The sequence below is a fragment of the Salmo salar genome, chromosome ssa12, assembly GCF_905237065.1.
Source record: "Salmo salar chromosome ssa12, Ssal_v3.1, whole genome shotgun sequence".
Lineage (NCBI taxonomy): Eukaryota > Metazoa > Chordata > Actinopteri > Salmoniformes > Salmonidae > Salmo > Salmo salar.
The window spans coordinates 77,524,103-77,542,977 of record NC_059453.1 but is presented as its reverse complement, the minus strand read 5'-3'; the positions used below and the strand labels follow the sequence as shown (position 1 = coordinate 77,542,977).

At 43.7% G+C, this 18,875-nt stretch overlaps 1 protein-coding gene across 2 annotated transcripts; it reads left to right on the top strand.

Moving 5' to 3' along the window:
• Positions 1-763: 763 nt before the first annotated feature.
• LOC106565928 (cell death activator CIDE-3) lies at positions 764-18,599 on the top strand. Of its 2 annotated transcripts, none has more exons than XM_045691787.1 (5): positions 764-939; positions 4,317-4,467; positions 9,578-9,727; positions 15,978-16,166; positions 17,917-18,599. In XM_045691787.1, the coding sequence occupies exons 2-5, from the start codon at positions 4,351-4,353 to the stop codon at positions 18,010-18,012; spliced, it is 552 nt and encodes a 183-aa protein (XP_045547743.1). In that variant the 5' UTR covers positions 764-939; positions 4,317-4,350; the 3' UTR covers positions 18,013-18,599. The 2 variants fall into 2 exon arrangements, with proteins under 2 accessions (XP_045547743.1, XP_045547742.1); XM_045691786.1 differs by having other exon boundaries at positions 15,978-16,177.
• Positions 18,600-18,875: the final 276 nt, after the last annotated feature.

Here is an 18,875-nt window from a genome sequence, read left to right as displayed (position 1 = left end):
AAAGTTATTGCTTTCGATTGGAATGATAAGGTCCCTGAAGCAATAACAGTTGGTTGTAATCATGAAAGTGAAATGAGGTTGAAGCTATTGATGTTTTTTGGCAGTATTTTTATGTAAAGTGAATACATGGAAAATATAAAGTAAATAAAAATACTAATTGCCGATTATTTTTGAGAAGAAGTCTCTGAACAATGTCAATTGATTTGAGAAGGTACTGACGTTTTTAATTAACATGCAATAGTAGGCGTTGCAGTTTTAAGATGGTCCCTTAACACTAGGAGCGCAACGGTTTAGCTACATTTCCCCTCCAAAAAGTAAATATAGCACGGAATTGGAAAAACACGGGGTGTAACTTGTTCGTTATCGTCAGCTGATTTAGAATATGACATTTCCATCATCCTGTCATGTTCCGTTGAGGTATTGACGAGCAAAATCCGAATCTTTAATATAAAGCTAACTTCACAATGAATAAATCAGACTTTGATCCCCCAAAAATGGTATACAGTCTGAAACAAACCACTGCAAAACCGTGCAATTGTACCTTTTTTATAAGCCAAAATGTTGAATAAAATTACTCTACCGATTGTCTGTTTGGTTGGTCCCTCAGCTGCTCAAAATTTAAGACAAAATATACACAGAAAAGTATTGTTTACCCGACTATTTAGAACGCTGCTACTGAAGTTGACCTGGCACATGATCAAAACCATGAAAACATTTGTTAGTATGCTTGCATGTACTCCGCGTCTTGTCCAAGTGCCTTCCGCCATGAGCAAACATTTTGATTGCCACACACATAGACCCGCGTTTTGAAGTCGGTTTAATAATACATTTCTGCGCATAGTTTGTCAATGTTCAACCAGCTGATTGACCAACACCACAGACAATCAATCGGCAGAGTAATGTCCAATATAATTGTATTCAACATTTATGACAGACAAGGTATGTTTAGTTTTTTCTGTGTAAATAAATGTTCGTGGCTTTGCATACTCGATTGAAGGCATTGCCACGTAATGTGACTAGGAATTGAAACATGAATGTACTGGACATTGTCCTGAGTTTGACCTTGTGTGTGTATATAATTAAATGTGTCTTATTGTGCAGATTACATCTGCACACAACCATAATGCAAATTGCACACATTCTAATGTACTGTAGCTTACATTGTCGAGCTCTGACTTGTCCTGACCCTGGCACTTGACCTATTTTTGACCCTCTGTAAGAAGGCAAGTGGTAACTTGGTACTGTGATGTTGATCCCATTTACCCTAGCTGTATTACTGAGTCAGGGTTCATGTGAAGATGATCCTGTAATGCCACTGTGTTTAATAATGCGCCTCAATCTTGCCTGATGAGGTGTGAGTTGTGACTGCATAAGCAGCAGTGCACTTAAGCATTTTATCACTCTGTCCTTAATCTGTTTATGCACTTTCCTTATTTGGCTGGCTCCCAGAGGGGGTGTGGGTGGGTGTGTGGTTTGCTTGTCTTGTAGATTTGAGATGCAGTTGAATTGTGTTTTTCATTTGAGTGTGTATGTTAATGTTCCTGTGGTCAAGAGAGCTTGTCAATGCTCTGTATTGCTGTGGGGCATTTATGTGTGTAAAAGCTAGGTGGTCACAGACAGCATGTGAAATAACTGGCAACAGAGAATAAATTGTGAAAGAGTAATTTCTCACCAAACTAAAGGACTGCAGGAGGTTTTGACACTGTGCTCTGTGAAATGTATTTTTTTCAATTCCTTAACACGTGAAAGCCAAGGTGGGCCCTCCATCCCCAGTGAGCCTGAGGTTTCATTGGAACACACCATACATGAGGTCAAAAGACAAGCGTGTCCATCAGTGGTTATGCTGCCCCCAAAATGCCACTTCTAGTGTGGTGCTATTCTCAGTTGAAGATGATACATTTTTTGCTCAGGCCTGGTCAGATCAAAGATCAGGGGTGTGAATATAATCAGTGATTGAATTGGTTTTGTTTTGTGTCACACCTCGGCTACTAGTCAGATGAATCCTGCCTACACAAACACTTTTGGATTTTGATAGTCTGATACTATGTGTCTCGTTTGATTTACTACTGTTACATTATGACCCACATTATGTAAGCCATAGAATCTAAACACATTCATCTAATTGTTACATCGAACCTGGTTGTGCAACATGGATGGTCTGATAGAAGTTAAAAGGCAGGGCACTCCCACTCTATGATGTGTTATTAAAGTGATGTGTATGAGACATCGGTCAGATAACAACACCACGGTTTGACAGACATCAGTAGGCCCACTACTATTGCCATCTATTGATTTACAGCACTGGGATTTGATTTATTTTTGGTAGCTTGAGAGAGTTGCTGAATATAACTGACTGCATACAGTCAACAGATTAGAACGAAAGTAAAAGAACCAGTGATGTAGGAGAGGGAGCAAAAAAAGAGACAGTGAAATCAAGGATCCGTCGATTTATAAATTATCAGAAATTGGACCTGTGTTTCACAGAGACGGAGAAGCGTGGCAAAAAAGGTAACCAAAACTCAATTTACTGTAGACAGGAGACTTAGTGTCAGAACTGTCATCTGTTTTCTGTCAATTATAGCTGTGAATGTATGAATGTAAAGTGGAGTTCATTAGCACAATTTTTTTTTTTGTGTGTATATAGTGAATAATTACCATACATTATTTTTGTAAAAATGTATTCCTTTTGGACAGATAGTCACGAGACTATTATAATGAAGTGTTTAGACCCTGCCCCATACGTCTCGTGTCTGAGCCGTTGAATTGCGACTCCACCTTGTCCCTGTACCGGCATTTCGCTTGTTTGATTGCCTTGCGGAGGGAATAAGTACACTGTTTATATTCAGCCATATCGCCAGACCTCTTTCCATGTTTAAATGCGGTGGATCCCGCTTTCAGTTTTTTGCGAATGCCAACATCCATCCACGGTTTCTGGTTAGGGTAGGTTTTAATAGTCACAGTGGGTACAACATCTCCAATGCACTTATTTATAAACGCACTCACCGAGTCAGCGTATAGATCAATATCATTCTCTGAAGCTGACCGGAACATATTCCAGTCCGCGTGATCAAAACAATCTTGGAGCGTGGCTTCCAATTGGTCAGTCCAGCGTTGAATGGTTCTCGTCACTGGTACATCCTGTTTGAGTTTCTGCCTATAAGCCGGCATGAGCGTTGTGGTCGGATTTGCTGAAGGGAGGGCGGGGGAGGGCTTTGTATGCATCACGGAAGTTAGTAGCAGTGGTCGAGAGTATTAGCCCTACATGTCGCACAATCAATATGCTGATAAAATTGAGGTAACATTGATCTCAAATTTGCTTTGTTAAAATCCCCAGCTACAATAAATGCAGCCTCGGTGTATATAGTTTCCAGTTTACATAAAGTCGAGTGAAGTTCTTGGTGTTTGCTTGAGGGGGGGATGTACAGAGCTGACGAGAATGGCTGGCATTTGATTGTAAGGAATTCTAGGTCGGGTGAGCAGAAGGACTTGAGTTCCTGTGTGTTGTTATGATCGCACCATGAGTTGTTAATCATGAAGCATACACACCCGCCCTTCCTCTTCCCAGAGAGGTGTTTATCTCGGTCATCACGATGCATGGAGAAGCCCGGTGGCTGGACCGATTCCGACAACATATCCCGAGAGAGCCATGTTTCTGTGAAACAGAGAGAGAGAGAGAGAGAGAGAGAGAGAGCCATGTTACAGCCTCTGATGTCTCTCTGGAAGGCAACCCTTGCTCGAATTCCGTCTACCTTGTTGTCAAGAGACTGGACATTGGCGAGTAGTATACTCAGGAGCGGTGAGCGATGTGCCCGTCTACGGAGCCTGACCAGAAGACCGCTCCGTCTGCCCCTTCTGCGGTGCCGTTGTTTTGGGTCGCCTACTGGGATCCGATCCATTGTCCTGGGTGGTGGTCCAAACAGAGGATCCGCTTCGGGAAAGTCGTATTCCTGGTCGTAATGTTGGTAAGTTGACGCTACTCTTATATCCAATTGTTCTTCCCGGCTGTATGTAATAAGACTTAAGATTTCCTGGGGTAACAATGTAAGAAATAATACATAAAAAAACTAAATACTGCGCGATGCGAGGCGACCATCTCTGTCAGCGCCATCTGGAACCAAAAAGGGTTCTCCTTCTCCTAAGGAGACAGTAGAAGAACCCTTTTGGAACTGTTTTTTCTAAGAGTGCACTATCCTGGCGTAGCAAGCGCCATGCTTTACCAACTGAGCTACGGAGGACCACATTTAGAGTCAACATCAGCATAATTTTCCAATACATTTGACAGTTTTTGACTGTGTGCTTGTATGTGTCTCCACCAGTTGTGTGACAGCCAGTGTGTCAGCCAGTGCCTCCATGACCCAGCAGCTCCTTGTCAGGTCTCGTCGGCCTAAGCCCTTCCGGGTCACCAGCGCTGACCGCAACGTTAAAAAGGGAATCATGGCTAATGGGCTGCGAGACCTTCTCAACAAGGTAAGGAGAACAAAGAGGAAATGTGGAAGGGATGAAAGAGAAGGAAGAGGGTGCTTGAGAACGAGTACACGTTTAATAAGAGAGAAGAGTGGTTTATGAGTGATGGACAGTAAGGGAGGAGAAGGAAAGAGTCAGGTTACTACCTCTTCATCATAAATTTAAGCCACGGGAACAATGTGACCCAGATGGTTAAAAGAATGGAGGACTGAAAGGATGGGTGAGTCAGAGACTTTCAAAGGGAAGCAGAGAACTGGCAGTTTCCGTCATAGGCTTGTATGCTGCAGTACGTGCCGGTGGTGTTGGCAGAAATCCGCTGATGGCAGGGCCAGCAAAAATGTAGGTGTGGCAAAAATTTGGGCACTCAAATCATCATTCAATTATCATAAAAGCCTACCCTATACACTAATGTAATCGATCGCACACAACAAACCATCTAACGTGATTTCACATTACAGACCAAATAGTCTTGTTAATCAGTTAACATGCGACTCACATAGACCTACACATAATAAACCATAGGCCTATAGTTAATAGACTATGAGACTAGAACATAATGCCCTGCTATAACAGTAATAATCACAATAGGCAGCCATAGCCTATATAGACTAGAACAGTGGTCACCAACCTTTACTTGGTCGAGATCACTTTGAGTCAAAATGCAAGCGGGGTGCAATTCCCAGTCGGTCGCGGGAGATCAAGTGTGATAGGCAATTTACATTGACTGGAAATATTGTTTCATACAGAGAGGTCTGATTTTCTCCACCTCTTATTATAAATAACATGGAATCAAATCTTGAGTCTGAAGCTAGGCTATATGATCACACTGGTAATAGGTCAGTTGCTATATGATGACACTGGTAATAGGTCAGTTGTTGTAATTTCACTGGACTGATGGTTATGTCTCAGCGAAGTGAGGAAGAGAGTGCGACTTAAAGTGGAGAAGCATGTTTCATGATTTCTAAAAGTGTTGAAATAATGATCAGCACTACAATGCTGTATTTGTCTCTGCATGTAGTGAAACTGTCTTTAAGGCCCTCCATTAGATCAATGCAATCAGTGAAAATCACTGATATTATTTAACTTGGCAAATACGCTAACATCCTCTTTTATGCAGTCTCTTGAAAATGGCAATTGTACCTATTTTTGGCTAATGAGTCTTGGCTAGCTAACGGTGAGTAGCCCACACAGTGTAGCCTAGCCCACACAGTGTAGCCTAGCCCACACAGTGTAGCCTAGCCCACACAGTGTAGCCTAGCCCACACAGTGTAGCCTAGCCTACACAGCGATAGCTACTGTTTACTGCATATGGTATCTGTGGGAAGTGACACATGCCAGAACCCGCCCATAAGTTCAATGTTTTGATTTTTTAACACTTTTTTGGGAGGTGGGGGGGGTAAATAATAGGCCTAAATGAAATAGTTTTTATGTACAGTATTAGATTTGATGTAATATGGCCTTGAATGTCCTGAGGCATCTGACAAATAGCTTATTTTGTTACGTTACAGCCTTATTCTAAAATGAAGTAATTTTTTTACTCAATCTACACATAAGTTTGTAGAAATGTTTGCAAATCTAAAAAATTTATAAAAAATAAATATCACATTTACATAAATATTCAGACCCTTTACTCAGTACTTTGTTGAAGCACATTTAGCAGCGATTACAGCCTTGATTCCTCTTGGGTATGACGCTACAAGCTTGGCACACCTGAATTTGGGGAATTTCTCCCATTCTCTGCAGATCCTCAAGCTCTGTCAGATTGGATGGGGAGCATCGCTGCACAGCTTTTCAGATCTCTCCAGAGATGTTCAAGTCTGGGCTCTGGCTGGGACACTCAAGGACATTCAGAGACTTGTCCTGAAGCCACTCCTGCATTGTCTTGGGTGTGTGCTTAGGGTTGTTGTCCTGTTGGAAGGTGAACCTTCGCCCCAGTCTAAGGTCCTGAGCGCTCTGGAGCAGGTTTTCATCAAGGATCTCTCTGTACATTGCTCCGTTCATCTTTCCTTCGAGCCTAACTTGTCTCCCAGTCCCTGCCGCTGAAAACATCCCCACAGCATGATGCTGCCACCACCATGCTTCACCCTAGGGATGGTGCCAGGTTTCCTCCAGATGTGACGCTTGGCATTCAGGCCAAAGAGTTCAATCTTGGTTTCATCAGACCAGATAATCTTGTTTCCCATGGTCTGAGTCTTTAGGTGCCTTTTGGCAAACTCCAAGCGGGCTGTCATGTGTCTTTCACTGAGGAGTGGCTTCTGTCTGGCCACTCTACCATAAAGGCCTAATTGGTGGAGTATTGCAGAGATGGTTGTTCTTCTGGAAGGTTCTCCCATCTCCACAGATGGACTCTAGAGCTCTGTCAGAGTGACCATCGGGTTCTTGGTCACCTCCCTGACCAAGGCCCTTCTCCACCGATTGCTCAGTTTGGCCAGGCAGCCAGCTCTAATAACAGTTTTGGTGGTTCCAAACTTCTTCCATTTAAGAACGATGGAGTCCACTGTGTTCTTGGGGACCTTCAATGCTGAAGACATTTTTTGGTACCCTTCCCAAGGTCTGTGCCTCGACATAATCCTGTGTCGAAGCTTTACAGACAATTCCTTCAACCTCATGGCTTGGTTTTTGCTCTGACATGCACTGTCAACTGTGGGATCTTATATAGACTGGTGTGTGCCTTTCCAAATCATGTCCAATCAATTGAATTTATCACAGGTGGACTCCAATCAAGTTGTAGAAACATCTCAAGGATGATCAATGGAAACAGGATGCACCTGAGCTCAATTTCGAGTCTAACAGCAAAGGGTCTGAATACTTACGTAAATAAGGTATTTCTGGTGTTTATTTTTAATACATTTGCTAACATTTCTAAAAAACAGTTTTCACTTTGTGATTATGGGGTATTGTGGGTAGATTGCTGAGGATTTTTTTATTTATTTAATCAATTTTAGAAGAAGGCTGTAACGTAACAAAATGTGGAAAAAGTCGAGGGGTCTGAATACTTTCCAAAGGCACTGTATCCCTTTCCCCACCCCCTCCCTACTGCTTGCTATGAATTCCATCTGATGGTGTATGCAAGTTTTAGGCCACTGCTTGACATGGACTGAAGTAGGTGCCGGTACTCATTTTGGGTGACTGTACCGTTTTATATTTACAGTTGAAGTTGGAAGTTTACATACACTTTAGCCAAATACATTTAAACTCAGTTTTTCACAATTCCTGACATTTAATCCTAGTAAATATTCCCTGTCTTAGGTCAATTAGGATCACCACTATTTTTAGAATGTGAAATGTCAGAATAATAGTAGAGTGATTTATTTCAGCTTTTATTTCTTTCATCACATTCCCAGTGGGTCAGAAGTTTACATGCACTCAATTAGTATTTGGTAGCATTGCCTTTAAATTGTTTAACTTGGGTCAAACGTTTCAGGTAGCCTTCCACAAGCTTCCCACAATAAGTTGGGTGAATTTTGGCCCATTCCTCCTGACAGAGCTGGTGTAACTGAGTCAGGTTTGTAGGCCTCCTTGCTCGCATGCACTTTTTCAGTTCTGCCCACAAATGTTCTATAGGATTGAAGTCAGAGCTTTGTGATGGCCACTCCAATACCTTGACTTTGTTGTCCTTAAGCCATTTTGGCACAACTTTGGAAGTATGCTTGGGGTCATTGTCCATTTGGAAGACCCATTTGCGACCAAGCTTTGACTTCATGACTGATATCTCGAGATGTTGCTTCAATATATCCACATAATTTTCCTACCTCATGATGGCATCTATTTTGTGAAGTGCACCAGTCCCTCCTGCAGCAAAGCACCCCCACAACATGATGCTGCCACCCCCATGCTTCACGGTTGGGATGGTGTTCTTTGGCTTACAAGCCTCCCCCTTTTTCCACCAAACATAACGATGGTCATTATGGCCAAGCAGTTCTATTTTTGTTTCATCAGACCAGAGGACATTTCTCCAAAAAGTACCATCTTTGTCCCCATGTGTAGTTGCAAACCGCAGTCTGGCTTTTTTTATGGTGGATTTGGAGCAGTGGCTCTTCCTTGCTGAGTGGCCTTTTAGGTTATGTCGATATAGGACTCGTTTTACTGTGGATATAGATACCTTTGTACCCGTTTCCTCCATCATCTTAACAAGGTCTTTTGCTGTTGTTCTGGGATTGATTTGCACTTTTCGCACCAAAGTACGTTCATCTCTAGGAGACAGAACGCATCTCCTTCCTGAGCGGTATGACGGCTGCGTGGTCCCATGGTGTTTATACTTGCGTACTATTGTTTGTACAGATGAACGTGGTACCTTCAGGCATTTGGAAATTGCTCTCAAGGATGAACCAGACTTGTGAAGGTCTACAATTTTTTTCTGAGATTTTGGCTGATTTTCTTTAGATTTTCCCATGATGTCAAGCAAAGAGGCACTGAGTTTGAAGGTAAGCCTTGAAATACATCCACAGGTACACCTCCAATTGACTCAAATGATGTCAATTATCAGAAGCTTCTAAAGCCATGACATCAGTTTCTGGAATTTTCCAAGCTGTTTAAAGGCACATTCAACTTAGTGTCTGTAAACTTCTGACCCACTGGAATTGTGATACAGTGAAATAATCTGTCTGTAAACAATTGTTGGAAAAATGACAAAGTAGATATCCTAACTGACTTGCCAAAATTATAGTTTGTTAACAAGAAATTTGTGGTGTGGTTGAAAAATGAGTTTCAATGACTCCAACCTAAGTGTTTGTAAACTTCCAACTTCAACTATAGGTGCAGGAACTCCAGAATTCTTTTAAGATAATATTCTAAAAGAGGTGTAGGAACTCAAGCGGAAGAAAATTTGAGGTGACAGAATGCTGACATTGTCTCTCTTGTTTTAGTTCTCCAATTGTGACGCTTCTGCTGTTTTACGCATGTCTTTGAAAACTTTCCAGAAACTACCTACTCAGCAGAGACTTGCAAATGTATTCACACACTCGGTACTTGCATTACTCACTATAGAAATCTTTGACGCTCGAAAGAATGGAGTGGCTAAGTAACTAACTCTGAAGGGTGTATGATTCAGTCCCTAATGACTGGACTGGCTCCATATCTCTTCCAGGCTAATGGGTAGTTTGTTCCCTCTCAGGCAATGGACTCTCTGCACGTGTCCTGTGTCAGTGCCCTGGTGCTGGATGAAGGCGGGACGGGGGTGTACACTGAGGAGTTCTTCCTGACCCTTCAAGACAACGCTGTCCTCATGGTCCTGGAGAAGGGGCAGAAGTGGGCGCCTGCACAGGTTGGTAGGGCCACATAGAGTGCCTTCGGAAAGTATTCAGACCCCTTGACTTTTTCCACATATTGTTAGGTTACAGCCTTGCTGTTTTTTTCCCTCATCAATCTACACACAATAACCCATAATGACAAAGCAAAACTGTTTTCTATATATTTTTGCTAATTTATGAAAAAATAAAAATGGAAATATCACATTTACATAAGTATTCAGACCATTTACTCAGTACTTTGTTGAAGCACCATTGATAGCATTTACAGCCTCGAGTCTTCTTGGGTATGATGCTACAAGCTTGGCACACCTGTATTTGGGGAGTTTCTCCCATTCTACTCTGCAGATTCTCTCAAGCTCTGTCAGGTTGTATGGGGAGTGTTGCGACACAGCTATTTTCAGGTCTCACCAGAAAATAGTCTGGGCTCTGGCTGGGCCACTCAAGGACATTCAGAGACTTGTCCCGAAGCCACTCCTGTGTTGTCTTGGCTGTCTGCTTAGGGTCGTTGTCCTGTTGGAAGGTGAACCTTCGCCCCAGTCTGAGGTCCTGAGTGCTCTGGAGCAGGTTTTCATCAAGGATCACTGTGTGCTCTGTTAAACTTTTCCTCGATCCTGACTAGTTTCCCACAATCCTGTCTCGGTAGTCTACGGACAATTCCTTTGACCTCATGGCTTGGTTTTTGCTCTGACATGCACTGTCAACTGTGGGACCTTATATAGACATGTGTTCCTTTCCAAATCATGTCCAATCAATTGAATTTACCACAGAGGGACTCCAATCAAGTTGTAGAAACATCAGTGTGATCAATGGAAAGAGGATGCACCTGAGCTCAATTTCGATTCTCATAGCAAAGGGTCTGAATACTTATGTAAATAAGGTATTTCTGTTATGTTTAATACATTTGCTAAAATGTCTAAAAACCTGTTTTAGCTTTGTCATTATGGGGTATTGCGTGTAGATTGCTAAGGAATTATTATTATTATTTTTTTAATTACATAAGGCTGTAACGTAACAATGTGGAAAAGTCAAGGGGTCTGAATACTTTCCGAAGGCACTGTGTGTGTATACAGTACCAGTCAAAAGTTTGGACACACCTACTCATTCCAGGGTTTTTCTTTATTTTTACTATTTTCTACATTGTGTGTAGATTATTGAGGGAAGATAACAATTTAATCAATTATTAGAATAAGGCTGTAACCTAAGAACATTTGAAAAAAGTGAAGGTCTGAATACTTTCCACAGACACTGTACAGTATATGTAACCTCTGATCCTTCTTCTCACAGAGTCCACTAGGTGGTGCCATTACACCGGGTTACCCAGGTAGAATGATGAAGAGGCCTCACTTCTGTGTATTATCATCACATTTTATTTGTCACATTCACCGAATACAACTGGTGTAGACATTACCGCGAAATGCTTACTTACGAGCCCTTCCCAACGATGCAAAGTTTAAAAATAAAGTGACACAAGGAATAAAATAAAATACCCAAGAATGGAGATCTATACAGGGAGTTCTAATACCAGGTCAATGTGTAGAGGTACAAGGTATCTGAGGTAGATGTGTATATGAAGGCAGGGTAAAGTGACTAGGCAGAAAATAAAAGTATGTGTGTGTGTAATGTTTTGTCAGTATGCTCGTGCATCTGTTGTGAATGTGTGTGGGTGGGAGTGTCAATGTTTTATTTATTTTATTTAGCCTTTTATTTAACCAGGTAGGCCAGTTGAGAACAAGTTCTCATTTACAACTGCGACCTGGCCAAGATAAAGCAAAGTAGTGCGACACAAACAACACAGAGTTACACATGGAATAAACAAATGTACAGTCAATAACACAATAGAAAAATCTATATACAGTGTGTGCAAATGTACTAAGATAAGGGAGGTAAGGCAATAAATAGGCCATATTGGCGAAATAATTACAATTTAGCATTAACACTGGAGTGATAGATGTGCAGATGATGATGTGCAAGTAGAGATACTGGGGTGCAAAAGAGCAAAAATAAATAACAATATGGGGATGAGGTAGTTGGGTGGGCTATTTACAGATGGGCTATGTACAGGTGCAATGATCAGTAAGCTGCTCTGACAGCTGATGCTTAAAGTTAGTGAGGGAGATATAAGACTCAAGCTTCAGTGATTTTTTTTTTTTTTGTTGCAATTTGTTCCAGTCATTGGCAGACGAGAAAAAAACCTTTCCAAGCCAAACCTTCATACCATAACCACTAACAACTACACACAGCCTGCATCGTTGTCAATGTCACCATATGGGCTAACATCATAGTCAACATTGCTACTAGAACTAAGAAGTTAGTAAACCGCTACAATTACGCAGTGCAGTTTAGTTGTTACACCGGCAGGCCCCGGTGGCAATAAATTCATAAAACCAAAAGCTTACCTTGACTTAGAAGAGTTCCTGTGATAGCCTTAGCCAGCTAGCTAACATAAATGGCATTCCTCTCTGTTTGAGCTGGGTGTTTTGAGTAGGCTAAATTAGCAAGCTGGATTAGCTAGTTAGCTGTGAACGTGACAAAAATATAACTAGCTCACTCTCTCTCTGCTGCTTCTCCTTAATTTTTTTATTAATTTGTTCAAAACTGTCCCAACTGTTTTTCACTCTCTTTGACTCAACTACTCACCACATGTTATGACTGCAGTGCCAACTACCTGTAGCTTATGCTTTCAGCACTAGATTCATTCTCTGATCCTTTGATTGAGTGGACAACATGTCAGTTCATGCTGCAAGAGCTCTGATAGGATGGAGGATGTCCTCCGGAAGTCATCATAATTACTGTGCAAGTCTATGGAAGAGGGTGAGAACCATGATTCTCTGAGGTTTTGTATTGAAGTCAATGTACCCAGAGGAGGACGGAAAATAGCTGTCCTCCGGCTACACCAGAGAATGCTGTTAAAGCTACTGTATATATATATATTGGTCTAGTGTGTGTGTGTGTGTGTGTGTGTGTGTGTGTGTAGGGTACCATTAATTGACTATTTAGCTGTCTGGAAATGTACCATTCATATGACTTGAGGGTAGAAGCTGTCTCTGAGCCTGTTGGTCCAAGAGGTCTGAATACTTATGTAAATAAGGTATTTCTGTTTATTTTTCACCTGTTTTTGCATTGGCATTATGGGGTATTATATGTAGATTGCTGAGGATATATAAAAAAATGTATCTCAGAATAAGGCTGTAACGTAACAAAATGTGGAAAAAGTAAATGGGTCTGAATACTTTCCGAATGCACTGTAGGACCGTTTTAAGTCTCCCCGCGTTAGTCTCCACCCACCAGAAATGCTGCATCTGGGTGAGCAGTTTGTTGTTTGTTTATGGCCCCATACAGTTTGTTGAGCTACAGAGTGGTCTTGGCTCGTGGAGGGATGTAGGCAGGCATGATGATAATGGATGAGAACGGTCTTGGTTGATAAAACGGTCTGCAGCTTACCATGAGGTATTCTAGATCAGATGAGAAAAAGCTCAACATTTCCTTCACACTTGAAGCAGCACACCAGTTGTTATTTATGAAAAAACACAATCCACCTTTCGAATTCCCCGATGCCGCCGTCTGATCCTGCCACGGCATGGAAAATCTGCCAGTACTATGTGCATAGCAGCAGTACGGCAGCATCATCATCATCCAGACACATTTCAGTAAGACCTAGTAGTTACAATGCTGATGTGTTCTCAGATGAAGATGCAGTTGTATAACAAGCCGTTTAGATAAAATGGAACAAAAGAGAGAATCTACTCCCATATTGCATATCAGAAATGATTCAGTTCAGATAAATGCAAAACCATACTTATTCTGGGCGAAGAGTTGAGGGAAATTGTCTGACATACTCACCTCAGTTTATTTGGTACACCACCCCGTTCACGAAAATGGATCGCTCCTGCAGACAGTGAGTCTCGTGGCCGTGACTTGCTATACAAAGCATGCAGACGGGCACCAAGGCATTGTTACTGTTAGATTGAACGTTAGAATGCGCAAAACTAGTGACCTATGCGACTTGAGCTTGGTATGTTTGTCGGTGCCAGGCGCGCCGGATCCAGTGTCTCAGAAACTGTCGCCCTCCTGCGATTTTCACACACGACATTGTCTAGGGTTTACCAAGAATTGCGAGACAAACTAAAAACATCCAGTCAGCGCAGTCCTGTGGGCAAAACCGCTCTTTGATGAGGTCGAAGGAAAATGTCACGAATTGTGCAAGCCAACAGGCGGGCCACAAACAGACAAATAACGGCGAAGATCCTTGTCATGGATGGGCTATTGCAGAAGATAGACACAGGGTTCCATTCCCATCAGCTAAAAACAATAAGAAGTGGCTCAAGTAGGCATGCAATCATCAACACTGGACAATTGAGAAGTGGAAAAACATCGCCTGGTCTGACGAATCCCGGGGTAAAGTAAAGTAACAGTCAGCAAAGTAACAGTCAGTATCTGGTGTGGCCACCAGCTGCATTAAGTACTGCAGTGCATCTCCTCCTCATGGACTGCACCAGATTTGCCAGTTCCTGCTGTGAGATGTTACCCCACTCTTCCACCAAGGCACCTGCAAGTTCCCGGACATTTCTGGGGGGAATGGCCCTAGCCCTCACCCTCCAATCCAACAGGTCCCACACGTGCTCAATGGGATTGAGATCCGAGCTCTTCGCTGGCCATGGCAGAACACTGACATTCTGGTCTTGCAGGAAATCACGCACAGAACGAGCAGTATGGCTGGTGGCATTGTCATGCTGGAGGGTAATGTCAGGATGAGGCTGCAGGAAGGGTACCACATGAGGGAGGAGGATGTCTTCCCTGTAACGCACAGCGTTGAGATTGCCTGCAATGACAACAAGCTCAGTCCGATGATGCTGAGACACACCGCCCCAGACCATGACAGACCCTCCACCTCCAAATTGATCCCACTCCAGAGTACAGGCCTTGGTGTAATGCTCATTCCTTCGATGATAAACGCAAATCCGACCATCACCCCTGGTGAGACAAAACCGTGACTCGTCAGTGAAGAGCACTTTTTGCCAGTCCTGTCTGGTCCAGCGACGGTGGGTTTGTGCCCATAGGCGACGTTGTTGCCAGTGATGTCTGGTGAGGGCCTGGCTTACAACAGGCCTACAAGCCCTCAGTCCAGCCTCTCTCAGCCTATTGCGGACAGTCTGAGCATTGATGGAGGGATTGTGCGTTCCTGGTGTAACTCGGGCAGTTGTTGTTGCCATCCTGTACCTGTCCCGCAGGTGTGATGTTCGGATGTACCGATTCTGTGCAGGTGTTGTTACACGTGGTCTGCCACTGCGAGGACGATCAGCTGTCCATCCTGTCTCCCTGTAGCGCTGTCTTAGGCGTCTTACAGTACGGACATTGCAATTTATTGCCCTGGCCACATCTGCAGTCCTCATGCCTCCGTGCAGCATGCCTAAGGTATGTTCACGCAGATGAGCAGGGACCCTGGGCATCTTTCTTTTGGTGTTTTTCAGAGTCAGTAGAAAGGTCTCTTTAGTGTCCTAAGTTTTCATAACTGTGACCTTAATTGCCTACCGTCTGTAAGCTGTTAGTGTCTTAACGACCGTTCCACAGGTGCATGTTCATGAATTGTTTATGGCATGGGAAACCGTGTTTAAACCCTTTACAATGAAGATCTGTGAAGTTATTTGGATTTTTACGAATTAACTTTGAAACACAGGGTCCTGAAAAAGTGACGTTTCTTTTTTTGCTGAGTTTAGATGGGTGTAACTAATAAACTGGCTGGTCAGTGTATATGATAAATCATAAACCCCTCATTTAGTTACCTCTTTACAATTTTGGGCATAATAAAAGCACCATTTGAGCAAGAGTTGAGTGGTGTTTGTTTGTCCAAAGCAGGTCATTTTCATATTCATTAAATGATGAGCTGCCACCTGAACGGCATCACCCTGTGTGTTTCCTTGGCTCCTGTCATGCTGAGCGTCTCTCATTAACATAATGCCATTTAATCTCCTGTTGTCCATCCACCGTTCAGAATGAATTAATCTGTATTCTAATGCTTGTTATGTTCTTTTGCAGATGACTGAAGCCCTTGGGGGGAGGGGTGTGTGCATGGGGGATCTAACTAGTCTTGCATTCATTTATCTTCGTTTGACAGCCCGTGTAAGAGGTTATCTATGCAGTTTTCCTTCACACTCAATTTGAGTTTCCCATCGAAAATAAGCTGTTGGAGACCAGACTTAATTCCTGGGGGAAATTGATTTGCTTTTGTTTCTCTTTCTCTCCCCCTCTCAATATTTCTGCTCCCAGAACACTCCTCGCAGAATGCGAAATGAGCTCAAACCCCAGCCAAGGAAAGATGTGGCTAAAATAACATTTGACCTGTACAAGAACAACCCTCAGGATTTCTTTGGCTGTCTGAATGTGAAGGCCACCCTTTATGCCATCTATTCTGTCTCCTACGACATGCGCTGCTACGATGCCAAGAAGATGCTGAAAGTGAGTGACCTGTGAGTATGTGTCACTGTCTGTTTATGTGGGTACACAAAGGTGTGGCGGTTAGACCTAGGAGGAGGTTATTGATATGTTCAGATTCATTTTGGAAGGTTATGTCATCCATACTGAGCGCTGCCGATTTTCGGCTTTAGCTGAGCAGTTGTGACAGTGAGGATTTAAATTGTGCAAGATCGACAAATAATGTTTTCTAGGCTCCTTTATTTTCTGCTTGTATTGTTCTCTATAAAAAGTCAGTGGAAAGAGAATGGAAGTTGTATCTAAACTAGGAGAGATCAAGGAGATGCAGGTTCCATCCCTGCACTGTCAATCACACTGTGATTACATTTACATTTACATTTAAGTCATTTAGCAGACGCTCTTATCCAGAGCGACTTACAAAATGGTGCATTCACCTTATGATATCCAGTGGAACAACCACTTTACAATAGTGCATCTAAATATTTTAAGGGGGGGGGGTTAGAAGGATTACTTTATCCTATCCTAGGTATTCCTTAAAGAGGTGGGGTTTCAGGTGTCTCCGGAAGGTGGTGATTGACTCCGCTGTCCTGGCGTCGTGAGGGAGCTTGTTCCACCATTGGGGTGCCAGAGCAGCGAACAGTTTTGACTGGGCTGAGCGGGAACTGTGCTTCCTCAGAGGTAGGGGGCCAGCAGGCCAGTGGTGGATGAACGCAGTGCCCTTGTTTGGGTGTAGGGCCTGATCAGAGCCTGAAGGTATGGAGGTGCCGTTCCCTTCACAGCTCCGTAGGCAATCACCATGGTCTTGTAGCGGATGCGAGCTTCAACTGGAAGCCAGTGGAGAGAGCGGAGGAGCGGGGTGACGTGAGAGAACTTGGGAAGGTTGAACACCAGACGGGCTGCGGCGTTCTGGATGAGTTGTAGGGGTTTAATGGCACAGGCAGGGAGCCCAGCCAACAGCGAGTTGCAGTAATCCAGACGGGAGATGACAAGTGCCTGGATTAGGACCTGCGCCACTTCCTGTGTGAGGCAGGGTCGTACTCTGCGAATGTTGTAGAGCATGAACCTACAGGATCGGGTCACCGCCTTGATGTTAGTGGAGAACGACAGGGTGTTGTCCAGGATCACGCCAAGGTTCTTAGCACTCTGGGAGGAGGACACAAGGGAGTTGTCAACCGTGATGGCGAGATCATGGAACGGGCAGTCCTTCCCCGGGAGGAAGAGCAGCTCCGTCTTGCCGAGGTTCAGCTTGAGCTGGTGATCCGTCATCCACACTGATATGTCTGACAGACATGCAGAGATGCGATTCGCCGCCTGGTTATCAGAAGGGGGAAAGGAGAAGATTAATTGTGTGTCGTCTGCATAGCAATGATAGGAGAGACCATGTGAGGATATGACAGAGCCAAGTGACTTGGTGTATAGCGAGAATAGGAGAGGGCCTAGAACAGAGCCCTGGGGGACACCAGTGGTGAGAGCGCATGGTGCGGAGACAGATTCTCGCCACGCCACCTGGTAGGAGCGACCTGTCAGGTAGGACGCAATCCAAGCGTGGGCCGCGCCGGAGATGCCCAACTCGGAGAGGGTGGAGAGGAGGATCTGATGGTTCACAGTATCAAAGGCAGCAGATGATTCCCATCTGTCTAACACTGTTGGTGTTTCTCCATTTGCCTTACTATATGCTTATGTCTATCGGTTTGCCACTCACCTGTCTGATCACTGATCTACAGTCCAGGTATTAGTGTCTTTCTGTCTTGCATCTGTTTCCCTGTTCCTGTAGGGAGGCTCTGAGATGGACCCTGTTCTCCATGCAGGCCACAGGCCACGTCCTCCTGGGGTGCTCCTGCTACATCGAGCAGCTCCTGGACGAGGATGACCGGGCAGACAGGGGCCTGCCACCACTGCCACAGGAAGGCAAGATCAAACAACTACAGAGCATCCTGATGGGCACGACTGCTGTGATGGGCAAGACTGTTGTTTGACCTATTCCAATACTATTAACATGCATCCTTCCCTTCTGCCTAATAATCACCCATCTAAGTTGATTGTGCAGGTGAAAGAGAAAGTTCCACCACATAGCTTGCATCTGTCCAGTAATGGCAGATTAGTGGTCATTTCATGGAATGGAGAAAAGAAGAATAGATGGATTTTCAGGATATTCAAACAGGGAATTGACTGTGCTAAAAAAAAAAATGGGTACATAGTGTTGCATCACTCTGATGATGTCATGGTTACTGCGGCAGGTACACGCCTTTTGGTTAGGTCACTCCTCTAGATTGACTTTTGTGACAGGAAATGCTATGTTGTCCCACACTATGTAAATACCTGGCTGCAGTCACTTGTGCTTTGTTACATATGTTTGTGTATATGGCTTGCAACACCCCACAAGCAAATGCCTACTTTTCTATTGCAGTGACTGCTTCTGGACTGTACTTTAAACTGATATTCATATTAATAAGCAAAAATAAATCATATGATTATTAACCTTTCTGAGTGACTTTATTCCCCTTCAACATAGACATGTGTGCATGTACACACACTCCCACCTGGCTCCACAGTGTTGGAGGTCATTATGGATGACATGTCTGACTGGCTCAAGGCACACTAATTGGCATAAGGTATGGTTGTCTCGCCCACACTCCTCTAATTGTCCCCCAGCCTGCTCTGTCCTGCCAGCTGGAGCCCATCTTTCTTTGGCCTGCCAGGGGGTGGGAGAGGGCCAGGGAATGGCACCCAGCT

Bases quoted from the DNA above. Each gene is read 5' to 3' on its own strand.
- LOC106565928 (XM_045691786.1), top strand. From the start codon at position 4,351: ATGACCCAGCAGCTCCTTGTCAGGTCTCGTCGGCCTAAGCCCTTCCGG. The intron at 4,468-9,577 runs GTAAGGAGAACA...GTTCCCTCTCAG, and splicing joins TGCGAGACCTTCTCAACAAG to GCAATGGACTCTCTGCACGT. The intron at 9,728-15,977 runs GTTGGTAGGGCC...TTCTGCTCCCAG, and splicing joins AGAAGTGGGCGCCTGCACAG to AACACTCCTCGCAGAATGCG.